A 22,041-nucleotide genomic window follows, 5' to 3' on the forward strand; every position below is an offset into this window, starting at 1 on the left:
GGGGAGGGAGACAACTGGGGGAGAGGGAGACACCTGAAGGGAGGGAGTCACCTGGGGGGGAAGAAGACACCTGAGGGGAGGGAGACACCTGGGGAGTAAGTGAGTCACCTGGGGGGAGGGAGTCACCTGAGGGGAGGGAGACACCTGGGGGGAGGGAGACACCTGGGGGGGAGGGAGACACCTGGGGAGTAAGTGAGTCACCTGGGGTAAGTGAGTCACCTGGGGAAAGTGAGACACCTGAGGAGAGGGAGACACCTGGGGGGAGGGAGTCACCTGAGGGGAGGGAGACACATGGGAGGAGGCAGACACCTGGGGGCAGGGAGACACCTGAGGGGGAAATGAGGTACCTGGGGAGAGGAATGAGGCCCCTGGGGGCAGTGAGACACCTGGGGTTGGGGAAGTGAGGACATCTTTTTGGAGGAGAGTGTGCAAGGATACCCTCTGGGCCTGGCACCATTTAAAGTCCATTCATCACACTCCCTGAATCCTGTAACTTCTATGAGGTGGGTGCTGGTATGCTCCCAAGACTTAGAGGGGACCCTCAGACTCAGGGGGGCTATTTGGGCTTTGGGCTGTGCCCCCCCCACCCTGCTGACCCGGGCCCAGTTGACTCACCCTGAACAACAGCAGCGTCCCAGGCACCACCGCACAAAACAACAGGATGATGCCCTCTGCTGTGATGATGCGGTTCTTGGTGCCCTCCCCCATGTCCAGGAAGGGCCTGGGGAGGGGCTCTGGGAGGAGAAGTACTGCTCAGAGCCCTGGCCCCCATGAGCCCCTCCCAGCAAGGCCCCACTGGGCGGATAAGAACACCTGTCCCTGTGTCCCTGTTTCTGAGCCGACCCCAGCCTGTGCTGAAGGACTGGCTCTGCCCCCCCCCCTTCTCAGGTGAGGAAGCCCAGTGTCCCCATAGGAGAGTGGTCTCTGTGGCACCAGGACACGGGGGTCACTCACCGCGCACGCGGAGGTAGGTGCCGCAGGAGCGTCGTACTTTCCCACCGTCCTCCACCTGGCACTGGTATATGCCCCCATGGCTCTTGTTCACCTGTGCGATTTTGAGCTCCCCCTCGGAGCCCAGGCCCAAGCCCAGGAACATGGGAGGCCACGAGTAGTTGCCGTGGAGGACAAGCCACCATGTCACGTTGGGGCTGCTGCCATTGTGTGGGCACAGCAGGCGGGCCTCATCCCCCACGCTCACCGTCACAGAAGGTGGGCCCCAGTCCACCCACAGGGCCTGGATCCCAGGCCCTGCAAAGAGGAGAGACTGGGTCAGAGACAGGCCAGGACAAAGGTTCCCAGGCCAAGGCCTTGGCGTACAACCCTCCTGGGTGAGTGGGGAGGAGTGGGAGGCCCCCCTGGGGGACAGAGGACACCCCTGGGGAAAGGAAGACACTGCTAGGGGGAGGGAAGACACCCCTGGGGGACAGAGGACACCCCTGAGGGACAGAGGACACCCCTGGGGAAAGGAGGACACTGCTAGGGGGAGGGAAGACACCCCTGGGGGACAGAGGATACCCCTGGGGGACAGAGGACACCCCTGGGGGGAATGATGACACTGCTTGGGGGGAGGGAGGACATCCCTGAGGGGAGGGGGACACCCCTGGGGGACAGAGGACACCCCTGGGGGGAATGACAACACTGCTAGGAGGGAGGGAGGACACTGCTGAGGGGAGGGGGACCCTTCTCTCTTCCCCAGCTCCATCTCTTATCCCCCTCCCCACACCCCACTTTATACTTGGACCTCAAATAACTCTCTGGCTTTGGGATGTTTTCCTCCTTAGCACTGGAAGTGTCCCTGTCCACATAAACCAAGAAAACCCCCATGGTCCTGGAGTCAATTCCAACTCACAGCACCCCAAAGGGCAGAGTAGAACTGCCCCCAAAGTTTTTTTTTTTTTTTTTCCAAGGCTGTCAATCTTTACGGAAGCAGATTGCCCAATCTTTCTTCCACAGAGGGCTGGTGGGTTCAAACCACTGACCTTTTGGTTAGCAGCCAAATGCCTTAACCACTACGCCACCAGAGCTCCTTCCTACCCCCATAGCTCCTTCCCAAATTGATTGTGCACTGAGACCTGGGGGCCTTTCCTGTATCTACTTTCCCACTTCACCCCCTTCTCCCTGTAATCTTCACAGGGCCCTTGCAAGTCAAGTCCCATCATCTACCTGGGGTCCAGGCATGAGTTCAGTCTTTGGGCTGGCTTGGGGTCTGGGGTCACCTCCAGATGGTTGGCGTGAGGGAGACAGGGTAGGCCTGCAGCTGGCTGTGGGCTGTGGCTGTCTGGCTGTCGTATCTGGGCAACGTGCCCACCACACACACATACACACACTCAGCTTCCCCGCTAGTCCTCACCACCAGCCACCAGCTGCTCTATCTTGAAGAGGCAGGAGGTGGGGCGAAGTGAAGGAGGAAGAGGTGCGGAAAGAGGCCAACCTCAGGGTCACGGGCCTAAGACCCAGGCAGAAGTGGGCTTCACTCCTGCAGCCCGGTGTGACCTTCTCTGAGCCCCTCAATCAAATTCAGTGGTTGAAGCTCCTGCCCACTGGAGGGAGAGGAGGGGCAGGAAGGAGCCCCACCCCCTGCCCCCCAACCCACTTCCCACACAGAGGAGTGGCTGGGATGCAAAGTGAAACAGGAGAGAGCTTTTCCTCCCCTTGAACCTGAGCTCTGCTCTCAAGGCCTCTCTTTTCCTTCTAGCCCCCAGTCTCAGCTGGGCCTTACTTCCTTATTTTGACCTGTGTGGACAAAGGAGTGGGGAAGGAGGCTCTCCCTCCGGCCTCCTTCCTCCTCGGGGCTGTGGACACCCCCTCACCTTCACTGAGGGCCTCCCAGACTCACCATAGCCCTGGCCTGGACTGTGGGACCCAACCCAACCCATTGCCAACAAGTGGATTCCCAATTCTGACCCATACAGCCCTATAGGACAGAGTAGAACTGCCCCCTAGGATTTCCAAGGCTATAAATCTTTACAAAACTGTCACATCTTCCTCCTCCTCCTCCTCCGAGCTGCTGGTGGGTTCAAACAGCCAACTTTTGGTTAGCAGCCCAGTGCTTTAACCACTATGCCACCAGGGCTCTTGGACAGACAGACAGACACAAAATTCCACTAGGGCCCTTCCGCTGCTCCCTCCTCCCTCTGGGTCTCCTCTCTATTCTCCCAGAGCACCCTTCCCTCTGCCTGTGCCCCTCTCCCCAGCCTCCCTGGGAGCCCTGAGCACCCGCCCTGGCCCTCGGCCACATACCCAGCCCAGTGGCAGAGAGCAAGAGGAAGAAGATGGTGGCAGGCGGAGCTCGGACGACCCCTGGAACACGGGGCATCTTCTCCCAGTGGGTTCCTCTGGTGTCAGCGGTCCTGGGGTATCAGAGCCCACCTCAGCCTGGCTCCAAACTCCACGCTCCACCCACTTCCTGCCCAGCCCCGCAGGAGATGGGCTCCACTGGCCCCCATTGCAGGCATCTGGTTGTCTGGCCCGGGACAGCCCCAGCCAGGGTGCATGTCAGGCTGTGAAGGGAAAGGAACCGATCCCTGCACCTGTGGCCACAATTCCCCTGAGGGGAGGCAGCTTGGGTGGGGGAAGGCCTGGCTCTCGTCACTGTCTTTCAAGAGCCTTGGGAGGAAACCAGAGGTCTGGGTGGCTGCTTCAGTGTGGGGGTTCCGAGCTTGGTCTCTGCCACTTGCTGACCTTGGGCAAACCTTGGACCCTCTCTGAACCTCAGTCTCCTCACTTCTTAGGTTTAGATGAGGATTTCAAGGGACTGTGTGTTGTTCCGTGCCGTGCAGTCGGCCCAACACATGGTGACCCCATGCAGGACAGGATGACACGCTGCCTGGTCTGTGCCACCTCCAGGTCAGTGGTGGATTGCACCATTGTGATCCACAGGTTTTTATTATTTTTTTTTAAATTAATTAATGAGAAGTTTTATTTAATGAATTGTTGTTCAGTGCTGTGGAGTGACCCTGTGTACCAACAGAACCAAACACTGCCCTGTCCTGTGCCAGCCTCACAATCACTGCCACACTTGTGCCCATCATTGCAGCCACTGTGTCAATCCATCTATTGAGGGTCTTCCCCTTTCGACAGAGGACACAACGGTCCTGGCGCACTAAATCGAAAAAACAAACCCATCACCCTCCAGTTGCTTCTGACTCCATGCAACCTCGTAGGACAGAGTAGAACTGCCTTATAGGGTTTCCAAGGCTGTAAAACTTCATGGAAACAGACTGCCACATCTTTCTCCCTTAGAGCGCTGGTGGGTTGGAACCGCTGACCTTTCCGTTTGCAGGTGAGTGCTATGACCACTGTGCCACCAGGGCTACCACCATATGCACAGTTAGTGGAATAAAGAATGCCAGAATAAGATTGCAAAGTTGGGTACAACACTGGTTAATGTCCTGCAAAACAGTAACTCTCTAACCTTTGACATTTACTTTTTCTACCAGATACAAATTATTTGCAATTTACCAATTTCCTACAAGTTAACACCTAAATTTAGAGCCCTGCTCATAGTAACAGTCAAACAGAGCTGTTCTACCTGCAGTGTCTGATGGTCATTGAGCCCCAGGTGTTCACGGGCTGATCGTCAGGAGTTGGTAACCAGGCCTCTCTGCCTAATCTTAGTCTCGAAGCGCCACTGAAACCTGGTCAGCACCCAGGCACACGAGTCTTCACTGACAGACAGGCGATGGCTGTGCGTGAGGTGTGCTGGTCAGGAACGAAGCCGGGTCTCCTGTGAGGAAGGCAAGAATTCCCCACTGACCCCCGATGTCTTCTTGACATGGAGCAGGTGCCCATTTAAATGTTAGTCAATATCAGTGCTCCTGAGGAATAAATAAGGCAGGGAGACCAGTCACCAACTAGTTGCATGATTAAGGGTTGCTACGATTTTTTTTTTTTTAAATTGTGATTTGGGTGGAAGTTTACAGAGCAAACTCATTTTCCATTCAATAGTTCATACACATTTTGCTTCAATACACGGACTCAGTCCCCACGATGTAACAGCTCTCTCTCTTCCCACTTCCTCCCTGGGGTTACCTTCTCCCTGTGGGGTCACTGTGAGTTGGAATCCACTCAATGGCAGTGGGTTTGGTTTTGGTTTTCCCTTCTCTGAGCCTTGGGCATTTGTAATCCATGAAATAGGGGTGGGATATCCTCTGGGCGTCATGGGATGAAATGTTCCTGGAACCCAGGGAGTTAAAACCATGAGGAGCTCTCGGCACTCTTTTGTTTTGGCCTTCCCACAGCTGGGACTTGAGATGGTGGGCCGCCCTCACCCCCAGATTTTACGGAAGAGTAAACGGAGGCACAGAGGCGGTGTCACTTGTCTGGTGCCATAGACTCAGGGAGAGGCGGAGCAGGGATTCAAAGTCGCTTCTGTGTGACTCTCAGGTTCCTTTGTGACCATGATTTTAGATCAGGCAGGAGGGAAACTAAGCTCAGATGCTAACTGAGAGGTCAGTGGTTCAAATCCACCACCTGCTTCCCAGGAGAAAGCTGTAGCAGTTTGCTTCTGTAAAGTTTACAGCCTTGGAAACCCTACGGGGCAGTTCTACTCTGTCCTCTAGGGGCCCTGTGAGTCGGAACCAACTCCACGGCAACAGGTTTTAAAAACACATTTTAAAAAAGCGCAGCTGTCACCCACGCAGAAGACCATGAAGACAAGTCAGAGATTCCAGGGTTTGAATCCCCGCTCTGCCAACTCCATGGCCTTTTGAGCCTCAGTTTCTTCTCCTGTAATACGGATATAATGTTCCCACCTTGTGAGGTGGTAAGGATATTTACAGCACAGTTCCTAGGACAGGGTTAGTTCTCCTTCTCAAGCCAGAGCTCTTCCTCCTCCCTCCAGGGACCCAGGGGTTCTGTTGTGCCCCTTGCGTGTGACTTGGGGCAGGTAGTCAGTCTTTCTGAGCCTCAGTTCCTCCTTACAATCCCCTCTCGGGAGGAAGCCAGGGTCCAGACCTGGCAGCCTCAGAAATTCACCTTCCTTCTTCCCCGTCCTCCAGTGGCTGAACCCGTTTCCAGGCCCTCGACTGCCCCCTAGTGGCGGGAGATGAGTGATTGCCTGCCTCCTGGACTCCGCCGGCCTATCTGGGCATCCCCGACTCCGGCTAACCTAGTGTTCGCCTGATGCTGCGAGAATGACACTTGGTGTCGCGTTCTCATGACAACCCTGGAAAATGTTTTCATTTTTAATGCACAAAAGAGGAAATGGGGCCCATATCGAGGAGACTGGCCCAACGCCATGCCAAGGAGTAATTCTGGCCTCTCCCCATTTCCTTCACTTATGAGCAACAGCTGAGGCTGGAGCTAGGTTACCTGGGTTCAAGTGCACTCCCACCTCTTAGCTACAGTATTGGTCTCACTTGCCATTCCGTCTGGTTCATGGCCACCCTGTGTATGCAGAGAACGGCCCTCCACAGGGTTCTAGAGACTGTGACCTTTTGGAAGCAGATCTGGACGGTTCTGAGGTGCCTCTGAATTGCCAACCTCTAGGCACTTAACCACAGCACACCCAGCAAATCAGTTAATCTGTTAGTTTCCCCAGCTCTAAAATGAATCTCCTGGCACGCAGGGCTGCTGCGTGTTATGAAGTGACGTATTTGCAATGTGCCTGGCACGTCGTAGGCTGTTATGTCGGTGCTGGAAGGCATGACAGCTTCATTCCCTGCTGGGTACAAGAAATCTTTTACCTTTATTCCACTTTAAACATCTCAGACTTAAATTTTGGGACTGCTAAGCAATTGGGTTATCTTGCTGAACCAGCAGAGGTGGAATAAGGTACAGACAGGTGAAGGCAATGCAATTTGAACCCAAAGTTCCTTAGATTTCATACCCCAGGCTTGGCACTGGAGTGAAGTGGGAAGATGGGTTGCATCTGCGCATTCATTTCAGCTGAGGGAAACGGGTCTTCAGTCAAGCCAGTTAGTGTAAGCTCAGCATCTAGGGGTCAGATGCGTGCTCTGATCAGTTTGGACCTCCCACCTCCACCAAGGGCCCAATCAAAGACAAGTTCCCACCCCACCCGCCCCAGGAGCAGAGGTTAAGCCATGAGAAGCCACATGTGGTGACTGGTTAACTTGGCCCTTCATCCTGCCCCAGGGGTCTCAAAGCTGCTTCACATGTCTTCACCTTCACAAGCCCAGCTGGATCGCTCCATCACACAACCCGGCCCAAGGCCACCCCTCGAAGCTATCAAAACCAGCTGAAACCCAAAGTGTAGGCTCTGGTAAGAAAGATGGCACTGAAGGGATCCTGCAAGGGGCCACATGGAGCAGGCCATTTCCTTCAGCCTCCTCCCAGGAAACACTGGGTGTATCCATTCCAACAGGCCCCTTAGAGGTAGGTGTGTTCACAAGTCATAACCCATGCTCCCCCACCTCAAGCCACTGCCTGAACCACCACACTCATTTCCTGAGATGCAATCCCAAAGGCTGGGTATGGACGAGGTGCAGGGGCCCTGCCCGAGTCCCGCCCACAGCTGACATGTTGCACACTCAGGGAGTGGCTGTTGGAGCTGGGGCGCAGGCTTGGCTGGCCCCTTAATACCACAACTACCAGCTGGGCGGAGCCTTGGCCCTCTTTCACAAAGGAAGCAAAGTGCTCCTTCCACACCCACTGCCGGAGCTCCGGAAGAGAGGCAGCCAATCAAGACAGGCCGAGACCACAACTACGAATGAGGCAATTTATTTAACCAGCATCGTTTGTTCTAATGTTTCTTATTGGCAGCTGCCACCTGCGAGAGAAGAAGAGGAACAGTCAGTCGTGGGGTCTCCCAGGGTACTCTGCAACAGTCACTTCTTACACATACCACCACCGGCCACCAGACCTCCTGCCAACCCTGGGTTGTCTCCCATTTTACAGAGGAGTAAACTGAGACCCAAAGAAAGGGAAGGAGCAGTGGAGGGTATTCCAACTTCTCCCCACTGTCCCCTGGAAGAGTGTCTCTCTCCCCTTCCAGGGGGCCTGGCACCTCCCGTTCTGTGTCCCTTGACTGAACACTCACTCCCGAAGCTCCTAGGTGGTCTTGTGTCAATGATACAGAAATAAGGAAGCAACAGGTCCTCTGGGGCCTCTGGTGGGCTAGAGCGGACACACTCTAAGCCAGACTGCGGCTCCACAGGTGGACCAGCTGCGCGCCAGTGAGTGTGTCCACAGACCCGAGTTTCTGGGGCCTGAATTGGGCCCTTCTCCTCAGGATGTCCCCCTCGCCCTCCGCTGATGCTCAGTAAGCATCAGGAATGAGAGGGGAATATCGCAGGTGGCATCTGTTAACACCACCCAGGCAGGGAGGGCTGTTGGAGTCATTCTCTCTTCTGCCCCAGAGTTTCTCTGAGCCCCACCACTCTGTTCTATACTCTCTACAAAGCAGGGCCTCAGGAGATGCCCGAGGGACCCAGCCCTGGCCCACACCCAGACCTCACCTGTCCGGCGATTCTGTCCAGATCTCTTTGTCCCTGAGGTGTCAGTTTGCGGCCCCTGCAGGAGGGAAGGGTCAGGCAGCCTGGGTGAGTGCAGGCTCTCAGGCCCCTGGTGGCACCTGGCCTTGAGACCACATGACTCCAGTCAAGCTCTGCCACGGGCCCCAGTCAACAAATTCTAACGAGCTAGGGGCAGGAGTGGAAGCCCCCTGGGAGCTGATGGGGTGTCGTTTGTGCAAGCATTAGATCAAAAGCCCCGAAAAATCAATTGCGAAAAGTTAACGAGCAGGCTAATGAAAGCAGACAGTCGCTAAATTACCTTCCTGGCATGTGGGGTAGTTAGCCAGAGAGGTCAGAGTGAGGCTCCATACTGTTGGCTTTTCTGCAGAATCCCTGCCTGTCTCCGGGGTGGGGTGAGGGCCAGGACTGTGCAGCACAGGCCTGGCGCCTGTACCTGTGTGTGCGTGTGTGTGTACAACCTGATCACAGGAGGTGATGTGGATACTGATGATCTGGCCCCAAGGCCCTCTGGTCGACTCCTCTCCCCACTTACCCATCTTGGTCCTTCTCCACCATTTTGAGCCCCTCTAGGGCTTGGAGGACCCGGCGGGCCACGCTCTTGGAGCCTCGGCTGAAGTGGCTGGGCATGACGCCGTTTCTCTGCCGTCCCCCGTAGATCTTGGTCATGGAGCCGACCCCAGCACCGCCCCGGAGGTACAGGTGCCGTGCTGTGGAAGCTGGGGGTGGGTGGGGGAGACATGAGGACCTTCCCCAGGTAGAAGTCTCCTCTCCACAGAGGGGGCAGGCTGAGGGGAAGGGCCTCGCTGCCACACAACTAATCCTCACCAATCTACAGCCAGGGAGACCGAGCACACAAACCAAGCCACAGCTCTCCATGGCACACACTCCCTGTGCCCATGCTGCGGTGCTGCCGCAGCTGTGCAACTCCGGACAGGCCACCTGCCTCCCCAAGGGTTAATTTTCCTTTGCTGCTATGCAGAGGAACCTGAGGCACTATGGGCGGAGCCTAGCAAGCATCGAGTAAGCTATGAGCCAGGCGCACCCTACAGGGCATGCTCCCAACATGAAGATCGCTCTTGGCACCTGTCTGCCAGGCCCTGTGCTAACTGCCTTTCACATATCCTCTCCTACCCTCAGGAGTTGGGCAGACGGTGCAGCCCTGGGCAAGCCATCTAGACATACTTGAGCACCTGGTATAACCATCCTTTGGCTTCAGGTTCCCGTGAGGATCCAATAGTATGGGTCACATGTTAACACTTCACAGAAAGGGAAACTGAGGGCTCTGGAAGGGAAGATGGGCACTGATGTTTAGAGAAGTTGGGGCCATTACATAGATCTGTCTGGTTGGGCACCTTCAGACAAGGACTCTAGTTCATCCTGCAGCCCCCAGAGACCAGCACTGGGAAGTCTGCACAAGTGACTTATCAGCATGGTCTCTAGGACCACGGTACCTCTTCATGGGTCTCCCTGCCTCCAGCCTCCTCTACTTGGACTCTGCTCGCCTTATAACTGTCCTTCTCTCTCCAGACAAACTCCTTATACAGGCCACGTGCACAAAACTTCTACCAGGAGAGGACTTCACTGCAAGACTTCTCCCACCCTCAAGAATGGCTCAAATGTCTCTCCTCGTCCAGAACAAAGAATGAAGAAAACCAAAAACATATGGAAACAATTAATCCAAGTGACTGGTACACCATGCGATCCTTAGCCTATATGACTATGAGACCAGAAGAACTAGATGGTGCCTGGTTACCACTGTCAATCAGAGGGGGATCTATGGAGAAGATCCTGGATGGAATGGGAGAACAATGTAGAACAAAACTCAAAATCACAAAAAGGGACCAGGTTGCTGGTCTGATAGAGCCTGATGGAACCTCTGAGACTATGGCCCTTCAGGTCAGGAATGAACCCACTCCTGTGGATTCCAGCCAAAAGACAGGCATGTGAGTTGAACAATTAATTACATTAGGCAGATACACTCCTTGAAGAGATCAATCATGGGAGAATAGAAGGAATGTGTATGCACAGGGAGATGGCTCAGGGGCAGGGGAACAGCTATGTGGAGGAAGTGGGAGGAGAGCTGTTACACTGTGGGAGGTTGTAGTCAGTGTCATGAGATAAAGTGTATGTGCGCTGCTGTACAGAAAGCAGATTCTGCTCTGTAAACTTCCACCCAAATGCAATAAAATTAAAGAACAAACAAGCACCCAACACCCTGCCCTGACTGACCTTTCCACAACCCCCCCACCGAGTGCATATGCGCCCTCCTGCTGGATCATAACCAGGGTGCGGAAGCCTCAGGGAGGCGAAGCTACACCCTATGCACAGGAACCACCCTAAGAGGCCGTGTACTCAGGCCTCCAAGGCAGCATCAGCACTGGCCTAAGTTTTGGTCTAGAGAGTGGCTGAACCTAGCACTATTAGGTGGACTGGGGTTTGAGCCCAGCACTGCCCCTCTCCAGCGTGATACTGAGGCCCACCCATCCTTCAAGGTGGTGCATGTGGCGTTAAAGATGATTCACTTCAATTTTAAGCACAGTGCAGCAGAGTGAAGCTAATTTCAATAACCATCACTGTCACATGTTACAAGCCCTGTCCTCCAAGTTTATGCTAGTTGTTTTTCTGATACACTAGGACAGAAAAAGCTCACCTCACACCCAGGACTTCAGCCCCACCTTTGAAGTGGAGCTGTCCTGAGCAAAACTACACCTCCCCTGCTGGCTTCTACATGGGCTGTCATTAAGGCTTCTCCCTCAGTCTCACTGTAGGTCTCTGCTCCTGTCCAGTATGGTTCTCCAGATGACAACCCACTCCTATTAAACCTGTCCACGAGTTGGCTAACCTTGAAGTGCAAAGGAAGGGCCATGTGGGCCCACAGACCCTGAGTCCATGGTCCACACTTTCCAGGTCAGATACTCCTGTTAGGTCACTAGCAGGACTCAACACTCCAGGACCTGCCCCCAGGCCAAGCAGGGGTGGGGGATGGTGAGGTTCACTGTGAATTTGAGCTTGGACAGGCCAATAAAGCCTTTTCAAGATCATCTCGCCTTGACAACTTAAGTTCAAAGGCAGGCTCTTTCAGGACCTGCTGAATCAAAAAGAGTGAGAACTTCCTCTATGAACAACTGCTTCCTTTGCCACGAGACCACAAGACCTGGATGAGGTCTGGCTACCCTTACTGAACAAGAACCCTGATCAAGAGGGAAAACAAAGAAACGAATTTCAAAATCTCAAGAACTCCACACTTTCTGGAGCCCTAGAGGCTGGATGAGCCCATGAAACTATGAGATCATCTTTAAAAGGTCGGCTCTGAGCACTATGCTCTTTTAAGGGCTACATAAGGTCAAAATGATAACTACTTGAAAGATTACATGGGAACCTTGGGGAGCAGTCGTTTATGTTCATGGGCAAGGAATAATTCAGAAAAGGAGTGTAAGAATGGCGGCACAACTCAAACGATGTAAATCAGTGTCATTAAATGGTATATGTACACAGCTGGTGCATGTTTTGCTCTGTATATTCTCAACAACGAAGAGTGGAAGGGATCCCTTCTAAATACCCTTTGTCCTCAACCCTCTTTACAGAACTTATAAGGAAAACTCACTTCTATGATCTTTATTTACCCCTCAACTTGCTCCTGAAAACACTGCCCAAGCCTCATTCCTTCCACCAAAGAAGTGGGTGCCCAGCCCCGTGCAGGAATCGGGAGGAGGACCAGCCTCCATCCCACAGGGAACAAACAAGGCTGGGTGCCCCAATCCAGCACTTCAGGGCTAGACACTCACCAGAATATCATACTCCCCTGCAAGCAGAAGTTAAAACGTCCAGGGCCACTACACCCCAGCTTCACAAAGACCCGTGGTGGTCTTCCTCGAACTGCTACACGTAACAGGCAGTCACCCTGTGCTGCTAGAACTTCTAGGAAAGAATGTCAGAAAGCCACCTCAGGGGTCTTCAAGTGAGGGAGACCAGTGGGGTGCGCAAAGGACTGCTCACAGTGTGAGATGCCAGGGCAGGAGCATGGGGAGCAGGAAGGCACACAGTAGTTGTGCATTAACCAGCAGACTGATGTGGTGTATTAACCAGGGTCGTGATCCTGTTCACTATTAATCCCTCCCTACCTGAAAAAAAAAAAAAAAAATCATGCCACTGACCCTACCCTCCCTCCTCAAAAACCAAAACCACAAACCAAACCCACTGCCATCAAGTCAATTCTGACTCAGAGACCCCCACTGGGTTTCCAAGACAGTAAATCTTTACCAAAGATTGCCCCATAGGTTTGAACCACCAACCTTGTGGTTAGTTGTCAAATGCCTTAGGCACTGTGCTACCAGAATTCCATATAGTTCAGTTGATCTTTTATTTTCCTGAGGAGCAGAGGCCAGGTCATGGCAGAGTCACTTGTGCCCAGTCTAGGGCCTGTAACAGTGGACCTCGTGGATATCTGTTGTGTGAGTGGGCGACCATACCTACAAGGTGTTTCATGTTCTAAGGTGCTGGGCAACTTGTACCAAACCCAACTCTTCTCAAGGTCATTAGGAGGTCTGCCAACTTCCAAACTTCACTTCCCACATACTTCCTATCTGGGGGACAAACTGACCATGACAGAGAATCCACTTCACAGACAAAAGGCCAAAGATTTTTAGTGTAGGCCTGAGCAGAGGCTGCAAACTTGGTGGATTAACTTAGTGGAGGTAACAGCTATGGAACCTTGAGATGGCAAGGACAGGCAAGAACTAGCACTGCACAGTCAGGGGCTACACTTAAGCTGTTATTACTGGAAAATTAGTCACAGAGCATAAAGGTCTTTTGGGCACCTGGAGTCATGGCAGGGTTTAGAACAAGGAGGGATCTGGTCAGATCCCCAACTACTCACTAACAACTTACTAAAACCAAAACCAAACTCAATGCCATCGAGTAGATTTCGACTCACAGCCACCCCTCCTTGGGTTTTCGAGGCAGTATCACTAGGCAGTATCACTACAGAAGTAGATTGCCCAACCTTCCTTCTGAGTGGCTGGTGGGTTTGAACCGCTGGCCTTCTGGTTAGCAGTGAAATGCCTTAGGCAGGAGGTATGCACATGGAGCTTTAGTAGTGCAGTGCCTAAGGCATCTCTGACTGCTAACCAGAAAACTCGCAGTTCAAACCAACCGGGCGGATTTACTGCCTTGGAAACACAATGAAGGTCAGAACTGATGCAATGGCAGTGGGTTTATTTTTGTTGTCAGGTGCCGTTGAATTGACTCCGACTCACAGTGACCCTATGTACAAAAGAATGAACCCCCAAAATATATTACTTTTTGGTTCACAGACATGCAAAAGACGGGTGTGGTGACCTAGACAGTACAGAAAATGATTTATTTTCTTGAAAGATTTTGACTTCATTAAGCTCATTTAATCCTCACAATGCCTCCTAGGCATGTGAAAGCTGGACAATGAATAAGGAAGACTGAAGAACAAACAAATCTGTCCTGGAAGAACTACAGCCAGAATGCTCCTTAGAAGTAAGAATGGCCTGACTTTGCCTCAACTACTTTGGTCACGTTTTCAGAAAGAACCATTCCCTAGAGGAAAATATCATGCTTGGTACAGAGTCTGCCAAAAAATGGAAGAGCCTCAATGAGACAGACTGACTTGGTGGCTACGACAATGGGCTCGAGCACAGCAAACATTCTGAGGATGGCACCTCAACACAACAATTCTCATAATAACCCCATATTGCTATAATGATCGGCCCCATTTTAAAGATAAGGAAAGAAAGGCACAATAAGATTAAATAAACCGCTTGCAGTCATACAGCTAGTTAAAATGGAAGAAATGGGTTTGGACCAAAGAGTCTGACTCCACAGTAACAAATATCCCGTTTTCCCCTAAACCGAACCACCTTTAAGCCAAATTCCAACACTCAATTTATCCCAGGGCTTCCTCTGCAGCTCAGCCAGAAGCCACAGGTCCTTACAGATGGTAAGCCTCTTGCAAACGGGTGTTACATCAATCATAAATGCATCTCTTCTTCCTGCAACCTCAGCAGGGGGGACGGCGAAGGAAGCATGATCTGTACCAGGGGTCACCCAGTCCCCTGCTCTGCAGTTGAGGGCCCAGTTCCTCACCAGCTCGTGTGTAGAACCAGTTCTCGTCGTAGGGAGCAAGCTCTTTATGTTTGGCCAGCTTGACAGTGTCTACCCATTCGGGGACTTTCAGCTTCCCGGACCTGGGACCAAGACAGTGATTAAGGCACAACGCAGAAGTCCCCACAAACTGCTTCACCCCGGCTCTCCTCCACCTTTCAACATAAACCCAGATTAACGCGAATCTGCAAATTCCTTCCAAAATATAAAGAAAGGAGTTGGAACTCAACAACCCAAACCCCTGCAGAAAGGGTCTTCACCAAGTCTCCTCTATCAGGGTGGGCAAACACCAGGCACTGAAGGACCAGGGAAAGCCTGTACATGCTGAACCCCAGTCCCCACACTCACTTTTTGAGGAAGGCTGCCAGAGCTCTGACGAACTCCTGCTGGTTCACGTCTTTTACAGTAACTCCAGGCATCTACGAAACAAGGATCACCATGTGTGCAGAAGGCCTGGCAGAGGCTGACGGGTCCGGGGTTCAGCCGCAACCCCGCTATTTCAGCTACAGTGCAATCTTAACGGGCCCCGTTACTTACTAAGGTGCTACACTTCAACCCCAGGCCCCGGAGAGCCCCCACTCCTGTGGGTCCCACAGAGCTCACAGACACTGCTGGTCTCGGGGGAACCCACAAACAGACTGGCCCCCATTAATGATGAATTCCCCGAGCCCCGAGGGCTCCATGAACCACCACCCCTACCCCGTGGCAGGCCAAGTCTCGGTGACTGGCCCGCGCCGACCGGGCATGCCCGGGCCCGCCACTCGCACGTGGCCGGGGCTCCAAGGGGGCGGGGCGGCCCCAAGCTGGGCGCTCTGGGGTCCTCAGGTACGTGCTCCTGGGTTACAGAGCCCGGTCCTGGGGACGCGAACCCACCTCAACCCGGAGAGCCCGCCTTACCGTGCGGCCTCCGCGCTGCCAGCCAGGGGAAAGGGAGCGACGGGGTTTCCCGGGCGCACAAGTCGGGCGTCGTATCTCGCGAGAGCTCCTAAAGCTCGCGAGAGAGGGTTTCAAAAAGGTGGCCCCGCCTCTCTTAGGGCGATTGTGGCTTCTTCGTCTCCGCGTAGTGAGGGTGTGTGGTTAGGGACTGGAAGGCTGCAGGGAAAAAAAGCCAGGGGGAAGGGCATGGAGGCTTTTGTTTCCTCCCTGTCTTTCCTTCTCCCAGAGCAGAACACAGAGAGGAAAAGGAAGCTCCCCTATTGAGCAGGGAGGAGTTGGCTTTATTTGCGTTGTTTGTGGCTGGAAGGAACTGCGGTGGAGGAGACTATGATGGCGGAAGTACAGGGGAAATTGGGTAGCCTGGAAAAATGGAAGAGACTGGGCTACTGCCGGCGCTCCGAGCGAGACAGCCCCATTCCCTGGATGGAAATGGCTTTTCCTTTGCCGGAAGTGGGGAAGTAAGGGCGGAACTATGACAGGGAACCTAGGGGAAGGGCGAGAAGGAAACGTGGATCCTACATTACCCTTTTTCATCTACCACCACTCGCGAGAGCAGAAGGAGACGGAAGCTACACCCTTCTCAGGGCGGACATTGCTTCACCACAGCCGAGACTACCGATGTGGGAAGGAGGAACTAGAGGCGGGGAGGAGGAGATAAGGGCAGGGACTAAGAGGCACAGGCGGGACCTTTTGTTTGTTATGCTCTGCTCTGCTTCCTGAGATCGGAGTGTGAACGCTCAGCCTTTAGGCTTACCTTGCTCATTTTTACTGGTCCCACTGACCTCTGTAGTTTTGGGCATTCCGCTTGCCGTCTCAGGGAGCAAACCCATTGCCATCGAGTCGGTTTTGACTCAGCGACCCTTTGGACAAGAGCGGAACTATCCCATAGGATTTTCTTCCTGTAATCTTTATGGAAGCAGATTGCCTTAGCATTCTCTCGCCGAGCGGCTGGTGGATTCAAGCCACCAACCTTTTGGTTAGTGGTGGTGGTGGTGTTATGTGCCGTGGACTCGGACCCGACTCATAGCGACCCCTCCTTGGGTTTCCGAGGCAGTATCACTAAGGAAGTAGATTGCCCCATCGTCCTTCCGAGGAGTGGCTGGTGGGTTTGAGCTGCCAGCCTTCTGGTTAGCAGTCAAGTGCCTTAGGCACTACGCTACCAGAGCTCCCTTTGGTTAGTAGCTGGGTGATTTAACTACTGTGCCTCTAGAATCTCTTCAAGGCTTTAGTGTCTCCATTAAAAACAAACCAAAACCCAAAATCCACTGCTGTTGAGTCGATTCTGACTCAGAGCGACACCCATTGGGTTTCCAAGGCTGTAAATCTTTAGGGAAGTAGATTACCCCATCTTCCTCCTATGGAGCAGCTGGTAGGTTTGAACCGCTGACCTGGTTAGCAGCCAAAAGCCTTACCCACTGTGCCACCGAAAAGACAAACCTACTGGCATCCAGTTAATTCAACTCATAGCGACCCCCATTGGGTTTCCGAGGCGGTTAATCTTTACGGAAGTAGATTGCCCAGTCTTCCTTCCACAGAGTAGCTGGTGCTAATCAGAGTGGCTGATTAGCAGTCAAATGCCTTAGGCACTGCACCACCAGAGCTCCGAAAGACAAACAAAAATCACCTTCAAAAATGGAGGCACTGAGATCCAGATTGTTTGCCTTTTTAAGTGCCTGCTCTGGTAATGGCCCCCCACATATTCAATTCTATCAATAAATGTTTCTGAGTGCCTAGTCTGCCAGGTAAGGAGCTCTGGTGGTGTAGTGCCTAAGGCATTTGACTGCTAACCAGAAGACTGGTGGTTCAAACCCACCAGCCACTCCAAGGAAGGAAGACTAAGCAATCTACTTCAGTAAAGATTTACTACCTGGGAAACTCAAAGGGGGTCGCTATGAGTCAAAATCAACTTGATGGTAGTGAGTTTGGTTTTTTGGTTTGTTCTGCCACACACAGGTAACGTTATGTGGGTGTTTATCATGTGGCTGTTACTGCATGATAACATTTAATCTGTATAAAACCCAGCAACCAAAGGACACTGAGGAAGGAGAGTTTCTAGGGCTGCCAGGTCTGAATCCAGGCTTCTTCCTGAGAGGGGGTTATAAGGAGGGACTGAGGCTCAGAAAAACTGATGACCTGCCCCAAGTCACACAGCAAGGGGCCCAACAGAACACCTGGGCCCCTGGAGAGTAGGAGGAGACCCTTGGCTCCAAGAAGGTGAACTAACCGTGTCCTAGGAACTGTGCTGAACACATCACGTAATCTCCTCACAGCCATTCAAGGTGGGAGATTATATCCATATTACAGGAGAAGAAACTGAGGTTCAAACAGCTAGGGAGTTGGCAGAGCGGGGATTCAAACCCTGGAATCTCTGACTCGTCTTCATGGTGTTCTACATGGGTGACAGCTGCACTTTTAAAAAATATGAACTACTTCAAGTGAGCAAAGCAAAGCACTGCATGTAAGAATGTCACAGAGACCCAGGAACCCAACACCTAGTTTAAGAAGTAAAACAGAAATCACACCAAGACTGGCAAAGTGCCCTCTGTCTGCCGCACCCCAGTCACAAGTGTCCTCATCCTCTCTGTCCCCCAGGACCTGGGTGTTTGTCATTCTTCTGTGGGGCTGTACACTTTTACTCCCAGTGTGTGTATCCCCAAGCAGCACACGGTGGTGTTTTGCCTTTTGCAAACAAGTGCTAATGAATTTGCTCTGTAAACTTCCACCCAAATCACAATTTTTAAAAAAAATCGTAGCAACCCTTAATCATGCAACTAGTTGGTGACTGGTCTTCCTGCCTTATTTATTCCTCAGGAGCACTGATATTGACTAACATTTAAACGGGCACCTGCTCCATGTCAAGAAGACATCGGGGGTCAGTGGGGAATTCTCGCCTTCCTCGCAGGAGACCCGGCTTCGTTCCTGACCAGCACACCTCACGCACAGCCATCGCCTGTCTGTCAGTGAAGACTCGTGTGCCTGGGTGCTGACCAGGTTTCAGCGGCGCTTCGAGACTAAGACTAGGCAGAGGCCTGGTTACCAACTCCTGACGATCAGCCCGTGAACACCTGGGGCTCAATGACCATCAGACGCTGCAGGTAGAACAGCTCTGTTTGACTGTTACTATGAGCAGGGCTCTAAATTTAGGTGTTAACTTGTAGGAAATTGGTAAGTTGCAAATAATTTGTATCTGGTAGAAAAAGTAAATGTCAAAGGTTAGAGTTACTGTTTTGCAGGACATTAACCAGTGTTGTACCCAACTTTGCAATCTTATTCTGGTATTCTTTATTCCACTAACTGTCTGTGCATATGGTGGTAGCCCTGGTGGCACAGTGGTCACAGCGCTCACCTGCAAACGGAAAGGTCAGCAGTTCCAACCCACCAGCGCTCTAAGGGAGAAAGATGTGGCAGTCTGTTTCCATGAAGTTTTACAGCCTTGAAAACCCTATAAGGTAGTTCTACTCTGTCCTACGAGGTTGCTTTGAGTCATAGCAACTGGAGGGCGATGGGTTTGTTTTTTCAGTTTAGTGCGCCAGGACCGTTGTGTCCTCTGTCGAAAGGGGAAGACCCTCAATGAGATGGATTGACACAGTGGCTGCAATGATGGGCACAAGTGTGGCAGTGATTGTGAGGTGGCACAGGACAGGGCAGTGTTTGGTTCTATTGGTACACAGGGTCACTCCACAGCACCGAACAACAATTCTTTAAATAAAACTTCTCATTAATTAATTTAAAAAAATAATAAAAACCTGTGGATCACAATGGTGCAATCCACCACTGACCTGGGGGTGGCACAGACCAGGCAGCGTGTCATCCTGTCCTGCATGGGGTCACCATGTGTTGGGCCGACTGCACGGCACAGAACAACACACAGTCCCTTGAAATCCTCATCTAAACCTAAGAAGTGAGGAGACTGAGGTTCAGAGAGGGTCCAAGGTTTGCCCAAGGTCAGCAAGTGGCAGAAACCAAGCTCGGAACCCCCACACTGAAGCAAGTCACCCAGACCTCTGGTTTCCTCCCAAGGCTCATAAGAGACAGTGAGGAGTGAGGCCTTCCCCCACCCAAGCTGCCCTTCTCAGGGGAATTGTGGCCACAGGTACAGGAATTGGCTGGGGCTGCCTCCAGGCCTGACAGACAGAGGCCCGTAGTGGGCCTAGGGAGCCCATCTTCTGCAGGGCTGGGCAAGAAGGTGGCAGAGTTTGGGGCCAGGCCGAGTGGGGCTCTGGTACCCCAGGACTGCTGACACCAGAGGGACCCACTGGGAGAAGATGCCCCGTGTTTCAGGGGTCCTCCGAGCTCCGCCTGCCACCATCCTCCTCCTCTTGCTCTCTGCCACTGGCCTGGGTATGTGGCCGAGGGGGTGCTCAGGGCTCCCAGGGAGGCTGGGGAGAGGGGCACAGGAAGAGGGAAGGGTGCTCTAGGAGGGTAGAGAGGAGAGCCAGAGGAGGAGGAAGCAGGGGAAGGCCCCCACTGAAATTTTGTGTCTGACTGTCCATGAGCCCTGGTGGCATAGTGGTTAAAACACTTGGCTGCTAATCAAAAGGTTGGCAGTTTGAACCCACCAGCAGCTCCATAGAAGAAAGGTTTATAGCTTCAGAAATCCTATGAAGGCAGTTCTTCTCTGACCATAGGGTGATTACGAGTTGGCATCAACTCAATGGTCTGTCCACCTATCTATCCACCTACAGATCAATGTCTATCTTCACTGACAACACAGTATTTTATGTGGAAAAGGGTTAATCTTTGTTGTCTGTACCTCCCATGCATCTCTCTATGTCTTCCTCTACCTCAATGCCACAGTATTGATCACTCACATTTGGTACATTACCCTTCCCTTCACCCAAATCAATACTTGTCTCTACCTATCTAGTAGTGTTCCTTCCCCTCTCCTCCCACTTCTGGTAACCAACAAAGAACATTTCCTTCCATATATAAACTTTTCCTTGACTTTTTATGATAATGGATTAATACAGTATTTGTCCTTCTGTGATTGACTTATTTCACTCAGCATAATGTCCTCCAAGTTCATCCACATTATGTGGTGTTTTGCAGATTCTATGTTATTCTTTAATGTTGCATAGTATTCCATTGTGTGTAGGTACCATAGTTTGGTTATCCATTTTCTGTTGATGGGCATCTAGGTTGTTTCCATCTTTTTGCTATAGTGCTCCAAAGAACACGGGTGTGCATGTATCTGTTCTTGTCCTGGCTCTCACTTCTTTAGAATATATACCTAGTAATGGAATTGCTGGGTCAAATGGTGTTTCTAATTCCAACTTTTCAAGGAATTGCCACACTGCTTTCCATGGTGTTTGTATCATTTTACAGTCCTACCGGCAATGTATGAGAGTCCCAATCTCTCTGCATCCTCACCAGCATTTATTATTTTCTGTTGTTGAACTTTGCTACTAGTGCTGGGGCAAGACGGTTGTTTTGATTTGCATCTCTCTAATGGCTAATGATCATGAGCATTTCTTCATGTATTTTTTGGCCACCTGAATATCCTCTTTGGTGAAGTGTCTATTCATGTCTTCTGCCCATTTTTTATATTGGATTATGTGTTTTTTTGTTGTTGAGGTGTTGGAGTTTTCTATAAATTCTAGAGATAAGTACCTTGTCAGATATGTCATTGCCAAATATTTTTTTCCCCAATCTGTAGGTTCTCTTTTGACTCTTTTGGAGAAGTCTTTGGGAGCACATAAAAATTTAATTTTTAGAGGGTCCCATTCATCTAGTTTATCTTCTGCTGTTTGTGCATTTTAGGTTATGCTTGATAGTCTACTTATGCCATATAGTGTTGTTGTTGTTGTTATGTGCTGTTGAGTCGGACCTGACTCATAGTGACCCCTCCTTGGGTTTCTGAGGCAGTATCACTATGGAAGTAGATTGCCCCATCTTCCTTCCGAGGAGTGGCTGGTGGGTTTGAACCGCCAGCCTTCTGGTTAGCAGTCAAGTGCCTCAGGCACTGTGCTACCAGAGCTCCTATGCCATATATTAGGGCCCCTAAATTTGCCCATTTTTTTCCTTGAGAAACTTTATAGTTTTGGGTTTCACAATTAAGTCTTTGATCCATCTAGAGTTAGTTTTTGTGTATTATGGTGTGAGATACAGATCTTAATTTTTCTGCAAATGGATATCCACTTTTGCCAGCACCATTTGTTAAACAGACATTCTCTTCCCCATTTAATGGATTTTGGCCCTTTGTCAAAGATCAGCTGGCCATAGGTCGATGGGTCTATTTCTGGATTCTCAATTCTATTCCATTGGTCTATGTGTCTGTGTTGTACCAATACTAGGCTGTTTTGACTACTGTGACTCTATGGTAGGTTTTGAGATCCAGCAGTGTGAGACCTCCTACTTTGTTCTTCTTCAATAGTGCTTTGCTTATCCTAAGTCTCTTTCCTTTCCATATAAAGTAAGCGATTGGTTTTTCCATATCCTTGAAGAATGCTGATGGGATCTGGATTGGGATTGCATTGAATGTATAGATTGTTTTGGATAGAATTGACATTTCTATCAATGTTCAATCTTCCTATCCATGAGC

The 22,041-nt window shown here is 51.7% G+C and overlaps 2 protein-coding genes across 2 annotated transcripts in view; both read right to left on the reverse strand.

Moving 5' to 3' along the window:
- The window catches only part of CD79A (CD79a molecule), a 4,515-nt gene extending 1,199 nt beyond the window's left edge, over window positions 1-3,316 (reverse strand). The window contains exons 1-3 of the mRNA XM_007942950.1: window positions 3,241-3,316; window positions 955-1,248; window positions 616-734 (exon numbers count right to left, since the gene is read on the reverse strand). Of these exons, the coding sequence (XP_007941141.1) occupies window positions 616-734; window positions 955-1,248; window positions 3,241-3,316 (489 nt within the window). The remainder of the gene's footprint in view (window positions 1-615; window positions 735-954; window positions 1,249-3,240) is intronic.
- A 4,386-nt stretch (window positions 3,317-7,702) lies between these two features.
- Window positions 7,703-14,983, reverse strand: RPS19 (ribosomal protein S19). Its single transcript, XM_007942953.2, has 5 exons — window positions 14,913-14,983; window positions 14,547-14,647; window positions 8,968-9,151; window positions 8,418-8,472; window positions 7,703-7,729 (listed from the first exon to the last, which is right to left on the reverse strand). Exons 1-5 carry the CDS (start codon window positions 14,981-14,983, stop codon window positions 7,703-7,705), a joined length of 438 nt encoding a protein of 145 aa, XP_007941144.1.
- Between the last annotated feature and the right edge of the window lie 7,058 nt (window positions 14,984-22,041).

The sequence above is a fragment of the Orycteropus afer genome, unplaced genomic scaffold (assembly GCF_000298275.1).
Source record: "Orycteropus afer afer isolate SDZICR_OR568_19922 unplaced genomic scaffold, OryAfe1.0 scaffold00099, whole genome shotgun sequence".
Classification (NCBI taxonomy): Eukaryota; Metazoa; Chordata; class Mammalia; order Tubulidentata; family Orycteropodidae; genus Orycteropus; species Orycteropus afer.

What these genes read in the sequence shown, in the direction of transcription:
- RPS19 (XM_007942953.2), bottom strand. Translation starts at nt 14,983, where the DNA reads ATGCCTGGAGTTACTGTAAAAGACGTGAACCAGCAGGAGTTCGTCAGA. An exon ending in CTGGCAGCCTTCCTCAAAAA is followed by an intron (nt 14,648 to 14,912) that starts GTGAGTGTGGGG and finishes TCTTGGTCCCAG; the next exon opens with GTCCGGGAAGCTGAAAGTCC. An exon ending in CTGGTTCTACACACGAGCTG is followed by an intron (nt 9,152 to 14,546) that starts GTGAGGAACTGG and finishes ACCCACCCCCAG; the next exon opens with CTTCCACAGCACGGCACCTG.